Here is an 18,994-nt window from a genome sequence, read left to right as displayed (position 1 = left end):
TAAAATAATTAAGTAAACCAGAGTATTTAACATTAATCCTCTATTTTGTTTACAGGGATGAATGAATAGTTCAGAGTTAATACCACACTGTAAAAATACAAGTAAAAGGCCTGCATGAAAATGTGACATAAGTAAAAGTATGAATCAGGAAAGTGTATTTAAATTATTAACAGTAAAAGTAATCAATGCAGGAAAGTGGCCCCTGTTGCTGTTATAATTATATTACTGTTTCTGATGCATTCATGTAAAGTCGGGATTTTACTGTTGTAGTTGAATGAGATGGAGCTGATTTTGAACTATTTTATGGATTAATTAATTGTTTATTTGATTTGTGAAAATCTGAAAATAATTACAAATATCCACCACAATTACCCACAGCTCATAGTAACACCTCCGGGATGCTTTTTCTGTTCAGCCACCACTCCAAACATCAGAATAGGGCTGGGTGATAGGTTTTATAAATAATATCTCAATATATTTAGGCTATTCCACAATATATGCATATATCTCGATGGACATAGTTTCTCTAAAATAACATATTGTAAATTCTGAAATAGTGCAAACATAGTATGATGATTTTATAGAATAAAGCTGGGTGATATGGACAATATCAAATATCGCAATGTGTTTGACCAAATACCTCGATATTGATGATGCAACAATATTGTAGGGTTGACTATCTGTGCTTTCCCAAAACATAATGAGACTTTTGATCATTAGCAATGTAGATATAATGACCAAGTGCACACAAGCAAATAATAGAACCACTAGAACAGTCTGGTAAGTTCATAAAATTACATAATTTTACTGTAATGCAGCCTTTACAACCAGCAAGACACTTATACCATATCACAATATAACAATATCCAAAATCTAAGACAATAACTAGTCTCACATATCCAAATATCAATATAATAGCCCAGCCCTACATCAGAGTGATCAAAAACTCAAGACTCAAGTTATTTACGAGAATACATTTTTGGTCAACTGATTAATCGACTAATCATTTCAGCTGTACATAATATGTTTTGTGTGCAGATTTTAAGTAGTAAAGTAATTTGTAACTAAAGCAGTCAGGTAATTGTAATAAAGTAAAAAAAAGTATTCCCTTGTATAAAGTGAAAATCATATGATAAAAGACTCAGTTAAAGTACAAATACAGGATAGTAGCTCCTTCCACCAGTAATTATTTGGATGACTTCTGACATGGTGACTTTTGTGTTTTCTGCACAACCATGTAATCTCAGTTCTGTCTGCGCGCGCCTGTGTGCGTATCTTTGGGAATTCACCTGGTTGACGTCACACATTCACTCCTCTGCACTAAACCGCCACAGAGCCACATCAGTGTGGAGCCAGACCGAGAGACACAGAGAGCCGGAGTTCACAGCAGCACACTCCTACACTTCCTGAAGATTTTGAAGTCGAACCTCGGGGGAAACCGAGGTGCAAAAACAAAACCCGGCCGTACAAAGTCGAGGCCAACAAGAAGACACTTTGAGCTCAGCGGAAGAGGTAAGTCACAGTTTGCTCTGAGGCGGTTATTAGACTTGTTCGCGGTGGTCGGAAAAACTTGTCCGCGGTGTGTGTTGTTTGACAGTAGGGACAACTGCCCTTGTAACACCGGCTTGCTTGTAGGGTGCTGGGTGTCGAAAGTCGCCTGTCTGTGCTTTGACCGGCTTTGGTTGATGTTTTGTCTCACTGAGAAGCAAAGGTCGAGCGCAAACCTCGGTCGACATCAGTTGTTAATGGGACTTGAGTGTGGTTGGGAATGAGGAGCTGCTGTCGCGGAATGTCTCCCTCTCTCGCCCCTGCAACCTACAGCTGTAGTTACATAAGTAAAGTTAAGCCATGTTTCAGTGTTTGCAGCAGGTTAATGTAACAGAGCTTTATGTGTCCCCACTAATCTGGGGAGAAAAAAACCCCAAATACAACGTCGAGAAGTCAGTTTGCGTGCTTTATAAATTTCTATAGAGAAGGTGTTGAGACTGTGGGAACCGAGGAGTCTGTCAGTGATGTGGAAGTAAAAGTGGGGGTAAACGTTATTCCAGCGACCACCACAAGGAACCCAAACCAGAAAAACATGCATTAAATTTAAGCCCTTTATCCATTTACAGACAGTTTCCTTTTGTACTATTCTAAGGGATAAGAAACCTCCTTAATTTCATTCCTCAAATGTCCTTTATTATGGTGGTTTAAATGAAGTTGTTTAACCCCTAAGTATAAGGTGAATAAGCTGACAAACATGTAACATGTTTGTGTATCTATGCTCAGATTTACCCCTCAAAGTAACATAAAGGTCCAGTTAGTAAGATTTCAGTAGTATGCTTTCAATAGTGTACAGTCACCTGAAAATCAGAATTTCCCACCATATTTTTTTCTTTGAAGGACTGGTATGTACGATTTTGTGGCATCTAGTGGTGAGTTTGCAAACAGCTCGTCTCACCCTCCCCTTCCAAGTGTGTAGGAGAACCTACAGTGGCAGCAAAACTCGTATTATTATTGATTAACCTGATGATTATATTCTCGATTAATCGATTAGTTTTTTGGTCCATAAAATGTGAGAAAACAGTGAAACTGTTGATTAATGTTTCCCAAAAGCCAAGATGACGCCCTCAAATGCCCTCAAATGTCCAAACATATTTAATTAACTGTCATGGAATACTAAAGAAACCAGAAATAATTCACATTTGATAAAATTGAATCAGATAATTTGGACATTTTTCCTTAATAAGTTCTTCAGAACAATTTAATTGATTGTCATAGTAGTTAGAGATAAATTTAATAGTTGATTAATAATCAATTAATTATCACAGCTTTAAGGTAAACATACTTGAACACATACATACATACATGTGTATATTCCATTTCTGCCATATTCTGCCAATAAATCCCTGTAAATCTTACACACTGGACCTTTAAGGTGTCCCCTTTGTGATTTTAGAGGTAGACTGACAAAAGAGGCCCTGACAATAACAACTCACTAGTGAGGTCTACAGATTGTATACTGTGAAATCACTGGCTATTTAAGAACCCTGAGAACCCTGACTATCATAAGGACTCACTGTACATGCCATAACTGAATGTGTATAACCTTAATTTCGTGAAGTTCAAATGCAGATAAGTTGAGTATTGGTTGTTTTTACTTGCATTACATCCCAGGTTTCATCCTTTTGTTCCTGCTATGGTTTGACTGAAAGCTGCCAGTGTCACAGTCATTACAAAGACAAAACAGATGATGAACAACAGCAACTGGCACATTGTGGTCTAACTTGTCCTGGAGCCAGTTTGTATTGCTTAGCTGAGGCTGAAGTCCACAAGCCTTAAATGTCAAAGGTCCATCCCTCATTTCATTCAGACTTAGCAACTGGAGTTGCCTTCATATATAACTCCCTTACCATCTTTAGTTGCTTTTTCTGGGTGAAGTCAATGATTGAGAAAGAGGCCACATGTAAAACATAATGAGAACTATGTATTTGAGCCTATGTGACGATTACCCAGCATTCTTGTGGCTGTAAACCACTTCTGAATCCACAGTAGTTGACATGACCTGTCAAGTACACTACACACATTATCCTCTTTTGAAATATTCCCTCCATCATTTGCGAAAGTCTTGTGTCACAAGCTACTACAACATAATTCTGTGTTTGTGGCAAGACTCAGTATCCTGCTGTTGTTATCTTGCCGAGGCAATGCAGTTTTGTGAGCACAGGTAACACAATCTGCCTGCAGTTACTGGTGTGTCAATATTGGCTTGTGGCTTCAGGTGCTGCTTGGAGGACACGGTTGGGACATCTGCTCAGTGAGGAGTTGCCCATGCTGCACTGATCCCTCAATAGCACAGCACACACATAAACACATCACTGACTCATATAATTTAGACCATGTTTGGACTCATATTAGTCTGTATTCGTGTGTATAAATAATTGATCGTTTAATTTGAGACAGGATGTGCAGAGTCGGGCAGGCCTCAATAGGTATACAGCAAATGAAAAGTCGCAAACCATGACATCAGTAATTAAGTGTAGATTGTTATTTTAAAGAGATATTTACATATTTCAGTTTTGTTAACTTTATACTTAACTAGGCAAAGTTGTTGTGTAGTTTGTGTTTGGACATTAGTAATCACTACTGCAGTTGAGAAGAGTGATTTATTTCATCACAGAAAGTGTCCACATAGCATTTTTTTTCTGAGTGCCAGTGTCTTTTTTTCAACTGTTCTCAATGAGGAGAGAGCGTCTGGAGCAAAGGCGCCGTGTCCAGTGTCTTTTTTCCATGCGCTCTGCCTTTTTTTTTTGTGATTTTCAAAATATTGTCATCATAGAAACAAAAGCCATGTGCAGTGTTTGTTTAACCACACAGACATTTCATCCCAATGCTCCACAGTGCCCAGACACTGGCCATCAACTGAAAAACTGTATTTGTAGAACGTATTATTTTGGCAATAGTATCAAACAGTCCACAACAATATGTAGTTCCAGTAGCACCACTCTGTCCATAGAGTTTATGTTCCATAAAATATGAAACAGTACGGTATTTCCTCTGTAACACTTTTGTCAGAGCACCGTCTGTTATGCATAACTCTCCACACAGGTAGACACACAAACACAGGCAATTTGCCTGATTTGCTAAATCAGCACTGGGTGATGATAGTTTGGCTCATTACTTGCCCTTGGCCACTTGTCACTACCTCTCTCTCTCTCTCTCTCTCTCTCTCTCTCTCTCTCTCTCTCTCTCTCTCTCTCTCTCTCTCTCTCTCTCCTCTCTCTCTCTGTCACACACGCACGCACACACACACACACACTCACTCACTCCACAGCATGCTGTCCTGCTCTGCGCTGCTTGCTCGGATGCTATTTTGTCTGTCTTGACCAAGGCTTTGTGAACTGTGAGCGGGGCAGAAATGGACACCACTCTTAATGCATGTGGGGAAGAGACACACATACACACGCTCGCACAGTGGCAGGATTCATTCCATGCAGGTATGGCAGGTTTGACATGCTGCCAAAGAGTCCACCGATACTCAGGAGGAGAAAGGAGAGAAAATTGGAAAAGGTTATCACTCCTTAACAGCTACACTGAAGTTTGTGTCAATGTGTACTGTCAGTCTGAACGTATGCAGCTTGCACTGATTTGGTCTTAGGTCAGTTTAAGGCACATAGTGAAATGGTAGCAGTTAGTATCACTGAAATAAATATCACAACAGATCTGACTCTGACCTTGAACCAGCAACCTCAGCTGTGGTCTCATTCCTCTTCAGATCTCACTCACTTGACTTTCCTGTCCTACTTTGACCCGGTTGCTCTGTATGTGTGTGTGAACAAAGAGACAAAGAGAGGCAGACAGAGACTTTAAAGTAACAGAAGTGCAGTAAAATGCATATTTTTGTGCTCTTTTGCCTGTCGGTGTTGGTGTCTCCCCAGACTGTCTGTTGACATAACCTGTGTGTGTGACTCGGGAGGGGGTGTGCGACATTAACCTTGGTTAGTGGAAGAAAGGAAGGCTTTGATTCTTTCAAGCCAGTCTCCACTGAAATTCATTAAAGGCTGCTTTGTTCAAGGTTATTAGTGTGTGTGCACACACAAGTGCAGTTATGTGCTTTTGAGGCGGTGTTAATGCAGTAATAATACATGCCACCTTGCCTCATTGAAAGACTTATGGATTAAAGAAAGTTTTGTGAGAATTATGTTGTTTTCTGTTCATGAATTTGTCTGTCAGAGCTGGGAATGAAAAAGAAAATCAAATTATTGGTTGGGCTTAAAAGTTACCCCATCTCATCTTATCATGTCCACCAAGGAGGTTACTTTTTCCTACTGTACCTGTCACTTAATTTGTATAGACTTAACTTTTGAACCATTTTAAACTCTTTGCAAAACACCTTTTAACCACTTGTCCAATTTTCAGTTAGTTTTCAATAAATATGGCAAAGTTCTTCAACAGACCTTTTTCACAGCAGTCAGCTCTGTTCCTTTCAGGTCAAGCAGAGTCAGATGGCTACTATTGTGCACGCTGGCTCACTAGAAATGCTCTGTTATAGTTAACGGAACAAGACCTTATTAGTAAAAAATGTGTTTACCCCACTATTTCATATCAATGGCTACCATGGAAAAGGTGGATTGTTTTTTGATTTTCCATACCATTTTTTTATAATGGTCACCAAATTCTTGTAGGCATGGTCAATTTAAGATGCATTGCCATTATTCTTGAAGACATTGTGCAGTCGTGATGCAATTTTGTCGACATGGTGGCTGAGAATTGTTAGGGGGATGGGGGTTTCCCCCTCTCTGCTTTTGATATCATTCCTGGTCATTCATTTTTTCATTCCCATTGGGGATATGTGTTGTTCCTGCTTCTGGTCAGACTGAATAAATGAAATGCTTTTCAAGTTCCCACCAGTAGATGCTGGAGGTTGATAAGCCGTACTAGCTATATTAAAAACAAGTTATGGATCCTCCTGAGTGGATCAAGTCATGAGAAGTTCACAAACAGAAGTTTCATGACTGCACCTCTCACTAGGTCCATGATTGTCCCTTCAATTGTCAAGTAACTTACTATAAACTATAATAACTAGTATTGATGTTTGCTAGATATTGAAAATGAATACCGGTATGAAACAAATAAAAAAATACAAAAAATACATTACAAATATATTTTACTGTTCAGTATCAACATTTGCCAGGTAAATTAAAGGGATAGTTCACCCCAAAAGGTCAGCTTTCTGCTCCAGCAGTGTTTTGTGGACAAAAAAATGAATCCAACCTTCATTTGGCATGATAGTGAGTAGATAATAACTGAATTTTCATTTTTAGGTAACAACATTTATTATTTATTATTACATTATTATTTAACAACATTTCATTTCCTCTGTTTCAGTTGACATAACATTTCCCTCAAAACGCATTTGCTGTTGCAAGTTAGTTGCATATAAATATCATTTCCATGAGACAGGGCTGTATATTTAGAGGATTTACAGAGGTACAGTATAGGCCTGGGTGATATAGCTGAAAAACCTCTCACGATAGTGAAGTTTCATATTGTTCAATATCGATAATTATTGATTGTGTAAGTTGTGACTGATATGTTGTATACTCCAAAGGGTGGAAGTGGCTGAGGGGATAAAATAAGTTTGATGTATTATAATTGCAACAATATTACAGGGATGACTATTGATGCTTTTACAAAATGTGAGATTTTTTTATAAATAATCATCAGTAATGTGGATATAATGAGTAAAGTAAAGTGAGTAAAGGCAAATAATAGATCAGCTGGAACAGTCTGGTAAATTGTCAAAATGACATCACTTAATTGTAATGCAGCCCTTAAAACCAGGAAAACACAACACTTCTGACATGTCACATGTCATGTCAGATATAGCAATATCCAAAATCTGTCACGACAGTGTATCAGAAAACAATAGAATATCATTATATTGTCCAGCCCTAGAACAGTATGTACTCACTGAGTGCTTTCTAGTTTATGTGAAGTTAGGGAAACAATATTCCAGCAGACACCTATGATCACAGTTAGGAACAGCCCTTTTCCATGATCAGTGTTTAATTTCCAGTGAGGATGGGTTGTTTTTCTTTGAGCTTTCATGAAGAGCTCTTTCACGATACCATATAAATTTACACACAGTTACACAGGTTATTATCTTTAGGAGCGAGTGTTGTCTGGCTCAGTGTGACCATGCTTGTTCAGGTTCATTATAATCGTGTGGAGCGTGTTTGTTCAGCTCTAATTTGCCAGGCCGCCGACTGGCCCAGCTCCATCCAGCCATGCTGCTCTGGGTCTGTTGTAGACCTTTGTGTCTTTCACTCAGCCTCGCACTCCCCCCCTCTTACTCTGTCATTTTGTAAACAGCACGACCTCTTGAAGTAACTAATAGGAACATAAAGTATGAGGACAGAGAAACCAAAGTGTGTGAGTTTGCAAGCACAGTATTAATTTTCTCCCTTCACATTTCTCCATATTTCCTGATATTGATTACCAAATATATTACAGTATACAGAGCGGGAATGTGTGAGACACTTCCTAGTTTTGCTCGACAGCATCAACAGGTCAGCATCATATGAGCCAGACACCACCAAACCTGACATTCTCTCAGTGGTTTGTGTGATATTATCTGACAGCTCTATTGTAGTACTGTTAAGTAACTTTGACGTTGCTATGAAATGAATTTAGTAAGTCCTGCCTGAAAATTACACAACAGGTTGATTGCAGGCTGGTACCTGCGTCCTACTTTTCTTCTCCTAGCTTTATTTAGCATCCTGTCAGGCTGGTTTTCATTGCTCAAGGTCTTCTTCTGTCACTGAGGCAGACATAATTTCCAGCTTAAACAAACCTCTCTCGTATCCCTGTTGGACCTTTCTTAATAGACAAACATTGGCTAACTTACCTGTATTGAAAACATCTGAAGATATTCAGCCAGTCAAGTCAAAAGATATCAAAAGCAATTAGTCAAAGGATCTGGATGTACGGCTGGTCTTGAAGACGTTTCTCAACATTTGTCATCCAAGTGTGTTTAACTAGCTTTACTGATAAAACTTTTATGCAGCACACATTTTGACTTCTGATAGTAGGAAAAGAAAAAGTGTTGCCAGGCAGGTGACATAATATCAAACAAGCAACAAGTCCACATACTTTCACCCAGGAGACCGCAGTTGATGTCCCATGTAAAATCAAAAGTTAACACTGAATTATTTTGAATTACATGCTTATATAATGTAGGTTAACTTGCTTAAGTAACCTAACTTACTACTTACTTATTTTAACCTAAACCATGATCTTTTTCTGAACCTAATCAAGTAGTTTTGGTGCTTAAAACTAACCTGACTGTTCCCATTTCACAACGTAAACCATGACAAAAGTCTCCTGACTATGATGACGAAGGTCCCCTGACACTTATTACTATGAAGTCATTATCAAGTCATCATTTTCTGCATGTCACAAACATCACAAAATGCGCCAGACCAAGCACTGTGAAAAAAGCCTAAAATGAGTAGACATGACATGGAATACATTCTTAAAAGAGCTGTGCTATTTATACACCATCTAATGAGGCCATACTGGTCCCACCCGAAAAGGCACAGGTGTAATTAACAGCACTGGCTGCATTCAATTTAGGTGAGACAGATTCAAGGTCCTGGTGCTGTGCACACGAGTTCATTGGAATGACACATTGGGTGATTTAATTACACTTATTGTAGCTGAGCCATCGTTAGTTGGTTATTAGTTACACCTGTGTGTTTTCTGCTATGACAAGTCAAAATATCTGCTGTGAAAAAGGTCTGCTGCCATGCTCATGTTTAAGTTCCTTTAGTCCAGAATGTCTTTTATAGTAAAAGAAAAAAACAATCACTGTTGCCCTTGACTTAGTACTGCTACATAAAGTGTAAAAATGCTGTGCAGTCAAGTGTTTGGACACTGACTCATTCTTGTTGTGATTGCCATGTTTTCCAGCACACTGTATTTGTAATTAAACAATGACTCCAAGGTAAGTGCACTGTCAGCTATAATGGTGTATAATAGGGTGTTTACATTAACATTACATGAACAATGTAGGAACTGTAGCCATTATAATACCAAGACTCCAAATTGAAGGGAAATAATTGGACTACAGTTACCGTAAACATAATGAAAGTCATCATACTTAATATTTGCAATCAACAACTGTCTAAAGAACACAACCCATAGACACCAGCAGGCGCCTGGTGGTGCTGTAATGGGCCTGTACTGTAGTCATATTTACTTCTTGCTTGTTTCAGAGGCTTTATGTCTGAAGTCTGGCAAGTGACTGAGGTCAGATAACTGACTTCACTGTACAGGGGACAATAGCATTCCACTGTCTGCCCATAAAAAAATAATTTGTTGACTTGCCTACATGTTTGACATTGTTGCTTTGCTGGATTGTCCTAAAATATACACTGCGGGATGTAACCACCCATGCTGTGTTTTGATGTAAACAAACCTTCCTTGTATTTATGTAGCAAAAGGGTGGCCTAGTTCAGGTAAGGGTTGCCTGTTCATCAGTGCAGCGTTGTCAAACATTCACAATGTAGAATTGATGTATCTTTGAACAAGACCTTGAAACCCTTTCAGCTTTTCTACAGGCAACTCTATGGCTCACAAAAAAAAGAAGTTCCCCACAGGGATTAATAGCCTGCATTAATGATCTACTAATCTTTTTCATTGAATTGTTGACTTTCAGTTCAACTCCACTCATACAAGAATTCACGGTGCAGTCATTAATAGCACAAAAGGCAAACAATGCAACCATTCTTGTTTATTACGCGAAGGAAACTGTTGTTGTTGCTGGATATGTAACTAAACCTGTCTTTGTTCAAACCTGCAGATGAGAGGTTGACACACAGAAGCTCCCTAACCTGCTAGACCTGCTTGATCACTCCTTCCACTAAATTACATCTCCAGTTATTCAGTACATACCAAACCTCTGACTTGTTTGTGTCGCACTGCTGAGTGTGACTTTGATGATAGGCTATCTATTGTAGACAATCACGCTTTTGTAGACAATCCATCATCGTGTTGTTTTTAATACACACAGCATTATGGAAGATTGGTTTTGTGTCATTACAATTAAATGTTGTTTTCCTTGTTATATAATCCCCATATATTATACGTACTTGCTCAAATTGTGGTCCTGCTGTCATGTTCATCACAGGATCAGTTTTTGCAAATTTCATTATTAAAATCAGATTCTGAAATAATTTGCACATAAAGCATATATTATGGGAATAGGAGCCCTTAAACTTCCACTGAGCTGATATGACGAGTGGTGGCAATTTTCATGTCAAGTCAAGTGACAGTTTAATGGCATGTTCCTGTTACTTACATCTTGTTGTTGTCATATTTTCCACATACTGCACCTTCTTCCAGTGTACAACTTATGAATTCTTTTGTGTTGTACAAAAATAACTCATACACGACAGGCAGGTAGTCCAGCTTTACATTTACTGGCACTTGGCAGTCCTTTCCCTGTAGAACAAAAGCTCACTTACTTACTTACTTGAGGGTAACTAAATAGCTCCTTGAGGCCACACACGCACATGAACAGTATCCATCTCGCTGGAAGTCAATCTCATCGTGACTGGATCTAGCAAAGGCAAATCTGGTACTATCATTGAGTCTGATTTCTCCTCATGTCCACTGGCTGGCCTTCCAATGTGTTGTCTGTTGTTTTTTTTCTTTCCCTCTCTTTTGCTCTTTTCCTCTACCCACCCCTTCCCCAATTGCGTGTGCTCATTTTTTCCACTCTCTCTGGGGAAACAAGGCTCTCTTTTCTAGAGTATGTACCAGTGCCTGTGTATGTGTACATAAGAGTGTGTGTGTGTGTGTGTGTGTGTGTGTGTGTGTGTGTGTGTGTATGTAAAGAGGAGAGAAAATTGGAAATGGACCCTAAAAAGTGTGTGTATTTCACGGCTGACATACTCTATAACTTTGATTTATGTTGTTTTTGTGTGTGTGTGTGTGTGTGTGTGTGTGTGTGTGTGTGTGTGTGTGTGTGTGTGCATGCGTGGGCAGTATCATGAGAGTTCTAATAGTTTCTCAACCCTCCTGACCTTATTCAGAAACAATCCCTTGTTTAGGAGTTTTCAGATCCCCTACAGGCTTGCAGGGTCAGTCTTTCTCAGCCCAGTGGAGAGGCTGCTAAGAGGTTCAAGCTGGAAATCCACAATGTTTGAAATATAATTAACTGGAAGATGTAAAAATGTAGCTAACATATGTATTCTCTATTACTGAATTCCATCCCAATACATTCATCTACACAGAAACTTTTGTGAATACATATTGGATCAGTCAAGACTTTGATTCCTGTTTTAAAACTATATGCTGCTATAAATTCCTGTCCTCTATGTCTGATATCTTTTAATGTACATTATCATTACACATAAAATTATTTTGCGCATATTGTTTATCTTCTGACTTGTTTGCTATTTTATCTGGTTTAGTGCTGTGACTGTTTTACTTCAGCTTAATGATAACATGGTGTTCTTTGGTGCTTGTCCATCTTGAGCTCACTTAGACCTGGGCACAGATTTGTGATTTTGGAGCAGTATAGGGTGACATGATGGCTCTGCATCAGAACACACCTTAGGACTTTAGGCAACTAAAGGGAAAAAAACTTCTGACTCTATTTTAACCACAAAATGGCTGATTTTATGGGGATATATGAATAATGTATCCTAAATTCTGTCAAGGAATGAATTGTTTTATCGCACGTTAGGTTACAGTCCAAATGAGAAGGCTGTCATTAAGCCTGTCTCGTGTCAGCTACCAAGGCTATAATGTTACCTCTCATATTTGGCCAGAACAGACAACTTGTCGTAGTTTCATGGACCTCATGGATGGAGGTGATAACAGGTATCACAAGTACCAGTGCAAGTTACTAAAATGTCTCCATGGAAACTATAGACTTGTACCACTGTAAAATCTCTTTTAATGCTAATGCTAAATGCGTGAATGTTTAGATTAACTAAGGCAACCTTTTAAGGGATTCTGTGCACCTCCCTAAAATAAGTCCCTCAGCTAAGGAGCCTTAAGTGTCATACTTGATTAGAAAACTTAAGTCGATTTACATAAGTTTGTTTTGCCTTTTTGTGCGTAGATGTCTGCCTATGAACCATGTTGGTTTGCCCTTGGTGCTCCAGTTCCCTCCATTTCTCCACTGAATTAGAAGATTGCTTGTCTGTCTTGTGATACACTGGTGACCTGCCCAGAGTGTACCCCACAGCCCTGCGCAGGAAAAGAGTGGATAGAAAATGGATGATGGAATACAACACACGCAGTGCATGTAACTCTGCACATGTTGTGCGTTTCTTGTTGTATTTTCACATTCTGAAACTAGCTTTTGATTTTGCTCACAACCATTTGAAAATAGATGCCGTGTTTCTTCTCCTAACCAGCAGTTGCTAGGTTACTGTCAGTCAGTCCCAAAAATGTAAGCCACAAACTTTGCTCACATGCAAAGTCATTTAGGTAGCCAGTTAACTTTAAATTAAACAAGACTGTTGACATTTTCTCCTCCTAAGTGCTGGCTACTGAGTAACTTATGACATTTGGAGCAGTTGGGGGTTAAAAGGCAAAGGGCACCTTAAAGTGACGCTTACAAAGACATTGGTATTAGTCATTTACTTTTTCTTGCCTGTCTGGGAAATCAAACCAGCAACCTCCAGATCACAAGCCTGCCTCTGTAGGACCCCACTGCCTTGCACACTACAGATCTTGAGAGAGCGAGTTTATCCAGAATCATGTTCAGCTACGCATATTCACACCTGAGACCTGTTCGGGTCAGGCACAATAACGTCTTGTACTCCTGAGCAGTTCCACGTAGGCCTTGTTATTAGAAAAGGAGCAAAGAATTAGAGACATGTTTCCTCTTTCCCCAAAACATTTCAGCTGGAGTAAGGAACCTAATGCTAATGCTGTCTAAAATTCTGTATTTAGGTTGTCACACAGAAAAGCTAAAATGTGGTCTGGATCCAACCAGAGCTCAAACTAGCATGTGGTTTACCTTTTGTAGGCTGAGCAGCATATGTACATGTATCGTAGCATGTATAGTGCATGACATTCACAAATGTGAAAGGGAACATGAACACAAACAAAGTTTCTCTCCTTACGAATGATTAACGATTTACACAGAAAAAGGATGTTCCTGTAGCTTAATGTACATATTCATACTCCCTCACAGAGGACATATATTGTGTGCATTTAGCTTTTAGAAATGAGTGTACAGTAATTAAATTTTGTACAGCAGCTCACTGTCACTGTGTGTGTCACTGTGTCACTATCACTGTGTAGTCAGAATGAGATGCAGTTTGCCTCGAATCACAGGTGTGCCACCATGTCTCTGAAATGACTGTTAAGCCAAGATTACGTTGAAGTGGTATGAGACTAAAGCTACAACAGATCAAGTAAAGGAACTTAAAAGCTCACAAAATGTGCTGTGTGGAGGAATTCTGTGGGATTTTATTACTGCTTTGTGAATTTGGCTGGAGGCTAATACTCCCTCCAGGGCCTGCTTGTCTGGGATATAGCATGTGGATGACTCAACAGCCTTGATAACATGAAAGGTTTAGTAAGTATTTGTAGTTGTATTAGTACAGTTTCTTTTTAAATTAGGCTTGACTGTTGCCCCCTAAGTTATAAGGTTTTACCCTTTGTAATCTGTTATAACAAGGCTCTTTGAAGGGAAGTGACACTAGTTTCAGCCATTGTTTTCATGGTAAGACAGTTTAGTGTTAAAGAATTCTGGTTTACTACATACTGTCAGAGAGCTGAAAACATAGTGTTTGTTCTCCTGTACTCTATGCCGTGTTTGGCTCTGTGGTGTCATATTGATGCTGAATGTTTTTCTTTAGGGTTGCACAATTAATCAACATATTATTGAAATAGCAATATGACAAAGTGCAATATCCAAATAACAGAAGTTTCATTTTTTTCATAAAGGAAAACTGTGACAAAACAGCGTTATACTGAAGTACTGTAGTGGTGCAGAGATGCTCTGACCTAAAAAAATCAAAGCGAATATGTTTGTTTGATACATGCCCCAACAAATGTCTCATCAGCATGATTTTAATAGTTTTTTCAGTATGATTTATTAGATATCCAACGTTTCCGTCTGGACGACCTTTGTCAGGTATGCTGGCCAGTTTACCTATATTTCGGATATTTAATAAATCAGCAGAAAACAAGACGGTGTGCGGGAGTCTTTCTGGTTTTCCTCAAGTTGAATCTTCCTCCGACACACCTGTCATACGTTCAGGTTTGCAGAGACCTTTCTTAATAGTTTTTTCAGTGAAATCGAAATTGTAATGCAAAAATGATCATTCCCACTGATCATGAGTCATATGCCTGTCACAATATCTGTCAAACTAATTGCAATATGTTTTTTTACTGTATAGTTTAGCCCTATTTTCTTTCAACTGATGCTGTTTTTTGATTATTAGATTTGATAAATGTTATTATTTTAAAGTCCTGTCTTTCCAAGGACTGCTGTCATGTCATTGTCACAAAGAGTTGTTCTAAAAGTGTTTTTGTATGTGCGTGTTAAGAAAAATAATGTAACATAGTGTGTGTCTGTGTATTTATTTAGGGCCTATTTATCAAGATATGAGGAAAACATTCATTAGCTCTTTATTATGTATAGATGGACTCCACACTACAACACTATTGTATATTTCTTGTTTTAAGACATGTAGGAGGAATCAGATTATCTGGGCGGATTAAGAATGAGTCTGGAATCCGGAAAGATTGTTGTCCAGAAACCCATGAGAAACCCCCTAAGAGGAAGTGTACGAAACACGTGTGAAGGGGTGCTGAACAAATCAGTCAGTGGAGCAATTCAGCCTGCATGAAGCAAGCGGGCAGACACTTAGGAAATCTGTGTTGTCTGTTTCAGTTTTCTACTTTTGAAATTACGTGTGTAGGATTTAATTGTCACTTGGAATGTAATGCAGTTGAGCATAACAAATACATCAGTAGAGGTTAAATACCTTTACAAATGTTTAAGTAGGTATTTTGTCTTTCCCTGCATAATTGATCTAACACTGCAGTTTTTCAGATGTGGCCTTCAGATAGCTTAATGCTAGTCTAGATTGACTCAAAAACATATATGGTATAGTAATACCAGATAGAAAATCTCCTGATCAGACTGATGCTAGTGTTCCATTTTATGAATAACCACAGATGTAAATATATACAGCCAACTAAGAGGACACAGTTGGGCAACAACCAGGATCAAAGAGCAGCATTTGTGTTTGAAAAAATCCTACAAAATTAATGGGAATATGTAAATGTAGTGTAAAGTAGCAAAGGGACCACTTATCTTTTGACTTAGTTTTTTTTTCTCGCTCTAACACTAGGACTATTTGTCTTGGTAATCTTTTTAATTATCTGTTTCCCTCTCTGTCGCATTCCCTTATCCTGTTCTCATCAGCAGTTCGGGATAACCCGCCTGTGTCATCTTCCCTCATTACTGGCAGGTAGTTTCCAAAGTTGTGTTGAGTTAGAGTTAGAAACTTCTACTTCCTCTGTAGTTCTCATCTGAGCACACTGCCAGCCACCGACTCTCTTCCTTCTTGTTTTAACTGCAGAACTTAAGCAATTCAAGTAAATGGTGTGTGTGTGTGTGTGTGTGTGTGTGTGTGTGTGTGTGTGTGTGTGTGTGTGTGTGTGTGTGTGTGTGTGTCTGTGTGTGTGTCTGTCTGTGTGTCTGTGTGCACACGCATGTGTGTGTCTGAATGTATTTTGTGTATATCTGGACAATGTTCTAACTGCAAGTCTGTTTCTTTGTTCCAGGAGGCTTAGGTGTGCGGTCACCATGGCACCCTTCCTGCGTATCGCCTTCAATGCTTATGACGTGGGCGCACTGCCTCCTCTGTCTGACCCTCCCATCTGTGCCATCAAGATGAAGGAGTCCGTCAACACAGGTATGTACAAATGCACACACACATGCATGCCATGCATGTCATCGTTTTATTTAGACGGTGAAGTAGCACAGTGAGTAGGGAGACAAAATGTGCTCCGTTTAATTACCTTAACAGCCATCTGCTGGGCTCAAAAACCCATAAACAGTCTGAATCTCTACCAACTCCATTCATTTTTTACTGTAGCAGACTGACTTTCCTATGAAAGGAAAAGTTAATAACAAATGTTTTGTTCCCATTGATTATTCTAACCTTCCTTCACAGAGCGAGGAAAGACCTTGGTCCAAAGGAAGCCCACCATGTATCCACCATGGAAGTCCACTTTTGATGCTCACATCTATGAGGGCCGTGTCCTCGAGGTGGTCCTCATGCAGAGCACTGAGGAGCCATTGGCCAAGGCCACTGTTGGCGTTTCTGTACTGGCAGAACGCTGCAAAAAGTCCAAGACTAACAGTCGTGCTGAATTCTGGGTGGACCTGCATCCTTCAGGGAAGGTCCAGATGGCTGTACAGTTCTTCCTGGAGGACAGTGATGCAGGTAAAACTGCTGCGTCTTAAAGCTCTTTGCATGACTAAATGTTAATAACAATTTAAAGTTCAGGGAAGAAATTCTTAGATGTCATTTGTTAAGAATTTATCCTCATCAGGATCGGGGGCATGTGGTGTCAGATATCATCAACAGTAGTCCAGCCAGCAGCGCCACAGCTGTCATCACATGTAGATTCAAATATTGCTAAATCCTGAGCCAAGTAGCAGTGACAAATCTCTCATGTTAGGTAACCAAACCTGTTCTAACTTTGGTAGACAATCATGTGTGCTTGTAGGACCGCATTGCTTAGGAATTTTGTTTACATTACCTTTGAAAAAGCGTTCCCTGACCGGGAATCGAACCCGGGCCGCGGCGGTGAGAGCGCCGAATCCTAACCACTAGACCACCAGGGACTGATTGTTTATACATTTAGACCATACCTCTTGACGAAAAAACCTTTGTCCAGCTTGTTCTCTTTACTGCTCTTTTCAGTTTAACATCACACTAGACTCATATCAGCCTACTTGCTGCCCATTTGGCCATTCAATGTAAAGATTTGACTACTTGTGTGGTCTAATCTAAGTGTCCATAAGCCATAACCATTTACACCATGTTTTAGCCTAAATGTCAACAGTAGCTTCTCAGACCTGATCTATGCACACGCCTGAAGCGGGTACACAGGCTCTCGCTTTTTTTTTTTTTTTCTGGGATGTTGTGATTATTAGTGTGTTTCCAAACATCGTGCTGCCTATCCTGGCTGGTAAGAAAGCCTAAACATGTCATTTGCATTACAGTAAACCAAATGACGTACTTACTGGACATTAGTTACTTGACAGTCTGTCAATGTGTCCCATTGTGTACACAGTGATCAGATCTCAGTGTGTCTTGGGTGCATTTAAACCTGTCTTTAGAGCTACACACTAGTGTCTGGATTATTTTAGGAACATGTTAATACCAGGTGTAAACAGGCTTGCTCATGTTGCCTGTAAAACAAAGTTCCCTGACCGGGAATCGAACCCGGGCCGCGGCGGTGAGAGCGCCGAATCCTAACCACTAGACCACCAGGGAGATCTGTTCCCCAGTTGGGCAATAGCTGCTTGGAAAAAAAACCCTGCCCCCTCTTTTTGCTCTTTCCCTCTTCCTCCCCCTTCCTATTACTCTCATGTAGACCCACAGATAATCACTCTCCATCAGTGTTTATATATAGAGTCTGTTTACACCTGGTATTAACATGCGTCTTGGATGAACCGAAGCCATCAATTCATCCTGCGGTATTACAATGCATTTCCACTTGTGCCTCAAGTGACCACTTCCCCTGCTCTATATGGAAATAAACAGCAAGGCTTTTTTGTCAGTTAAATGTCCCCTACTGTCCATTTGGCAGATTAATATGAAGATTCACAATTCAGCTCCACACTGAACTCTTATTTCAGCCTAAATGAGCCTCATGGTTTACCTGCTTATACCTGAACTATGAGCAGGATGATGCACACTAACTTTCTCTGATATTTTCACATCACAGATGATGAAGAAAAGCATTAATGTCAGAGCATTAATGCCAAATTTACAAGAACTCATAAATTATTAAGAATTTGCCACAGTTGTTACACAAATATATTAAGTTTCTCCACACTCAACAACTCTCACAATTGTAAGTAACTGTAAGGTTTTCCTCAAAGATACAGTTAACTTTGTAAGGGAGTTACAAACATCTGCTGCAGGTGAGAGAGCCCAAACATGTAATTTACATTACAGAGAACCAAATGGTGTACTTACAGGATGTTAGGTAGTAGGAGGTCATTCTATGTGGCCCAGAGCACATTGCATATACACTGCTGAAAGAACAGCATCACATGCAGCCCAGTTTACCTTCCTCAAGTTCCTTCACTGTTACTTTGGTGCATGCATATCTGTACTCAGAGCTGTCCCCTTGTGATTGGATCACCTTGGGTACAATGCTACTGTAAGACCAGGTGTAAACGAGCTTACCTAGAGTGGCTTGAAAACAGCTTTCTCTGACCAGGAAT

General features: G+C 39.5%; 1 protein-coding gene and 2 non-coding genes across 3 annotated transcripts in view; 1 reads left to right on the top strand and 2 right to left on the bottom strand.

The window, feature by feature from the left end:
• Positions 1-1,331: 1,331 nt before the first annotated feature.
• prkcdb (protein kinase C, delta b) overlaps positions 1,332-18,994 on the top strand; it is a 33,054-nt gene continuing 15,391 nt past the window's right edge. The window contains exons 1-3 of the mRNA XM_084729142.1: positions 1,332-1,512; positions 16,312-16,442; positions 16,704-16,976. Coding sequence (XP_084585268.1) covers positions 16,334-16,442; positions 16,704-16,976 — 382 coding nt within the window. The 5' untranslated portion in view covers positions 1,332-1,512; positions 16,312-16,333. The remainder of the gene's footprint in view (positions 1,513-16,311; positions 16,443-16,703; positions 16,977-18,994) is intronic.
• On the bottom strand, positions 17,309-17,380 carry trnae-cuc (transfer RNA glutamic acid (anticodon CUC)). Its single transcript has one exon. It is a non-coding gene; the product is annotated as a tRNA-Glu (tRNA).
• Positions 17,964-18,035, bottom strand: trnae-cuc (transfer RNA glutamic acid (anticodon CUC)). The gene has a single exon. It is a non-coding gene; the product is annotated as a tRNA-Glu (tRNA).

The sequence above is a fragment of the Lutjanus erythropterus genome, chromosome 2 (genome assembly GCF_056507025.1).
Source record: "Lutjanus erythropterus isolate fLutEry1 chromosome 2, fLutEry1.hap2, whole genome shotgun sequence".
Classification (NCBI taxonomy): Eukaryota; Metazoa; Chordata; class Actinopteri; order Lutjaniformes; family Lutjanidae; genus Lutjanus; species Lutjanus erythropterus.
The sequence above is the reverse complement of the archived record's forward strand: the minus strand, read 5'-3'. Positions and strand labels throughout refer to the sequence as shown.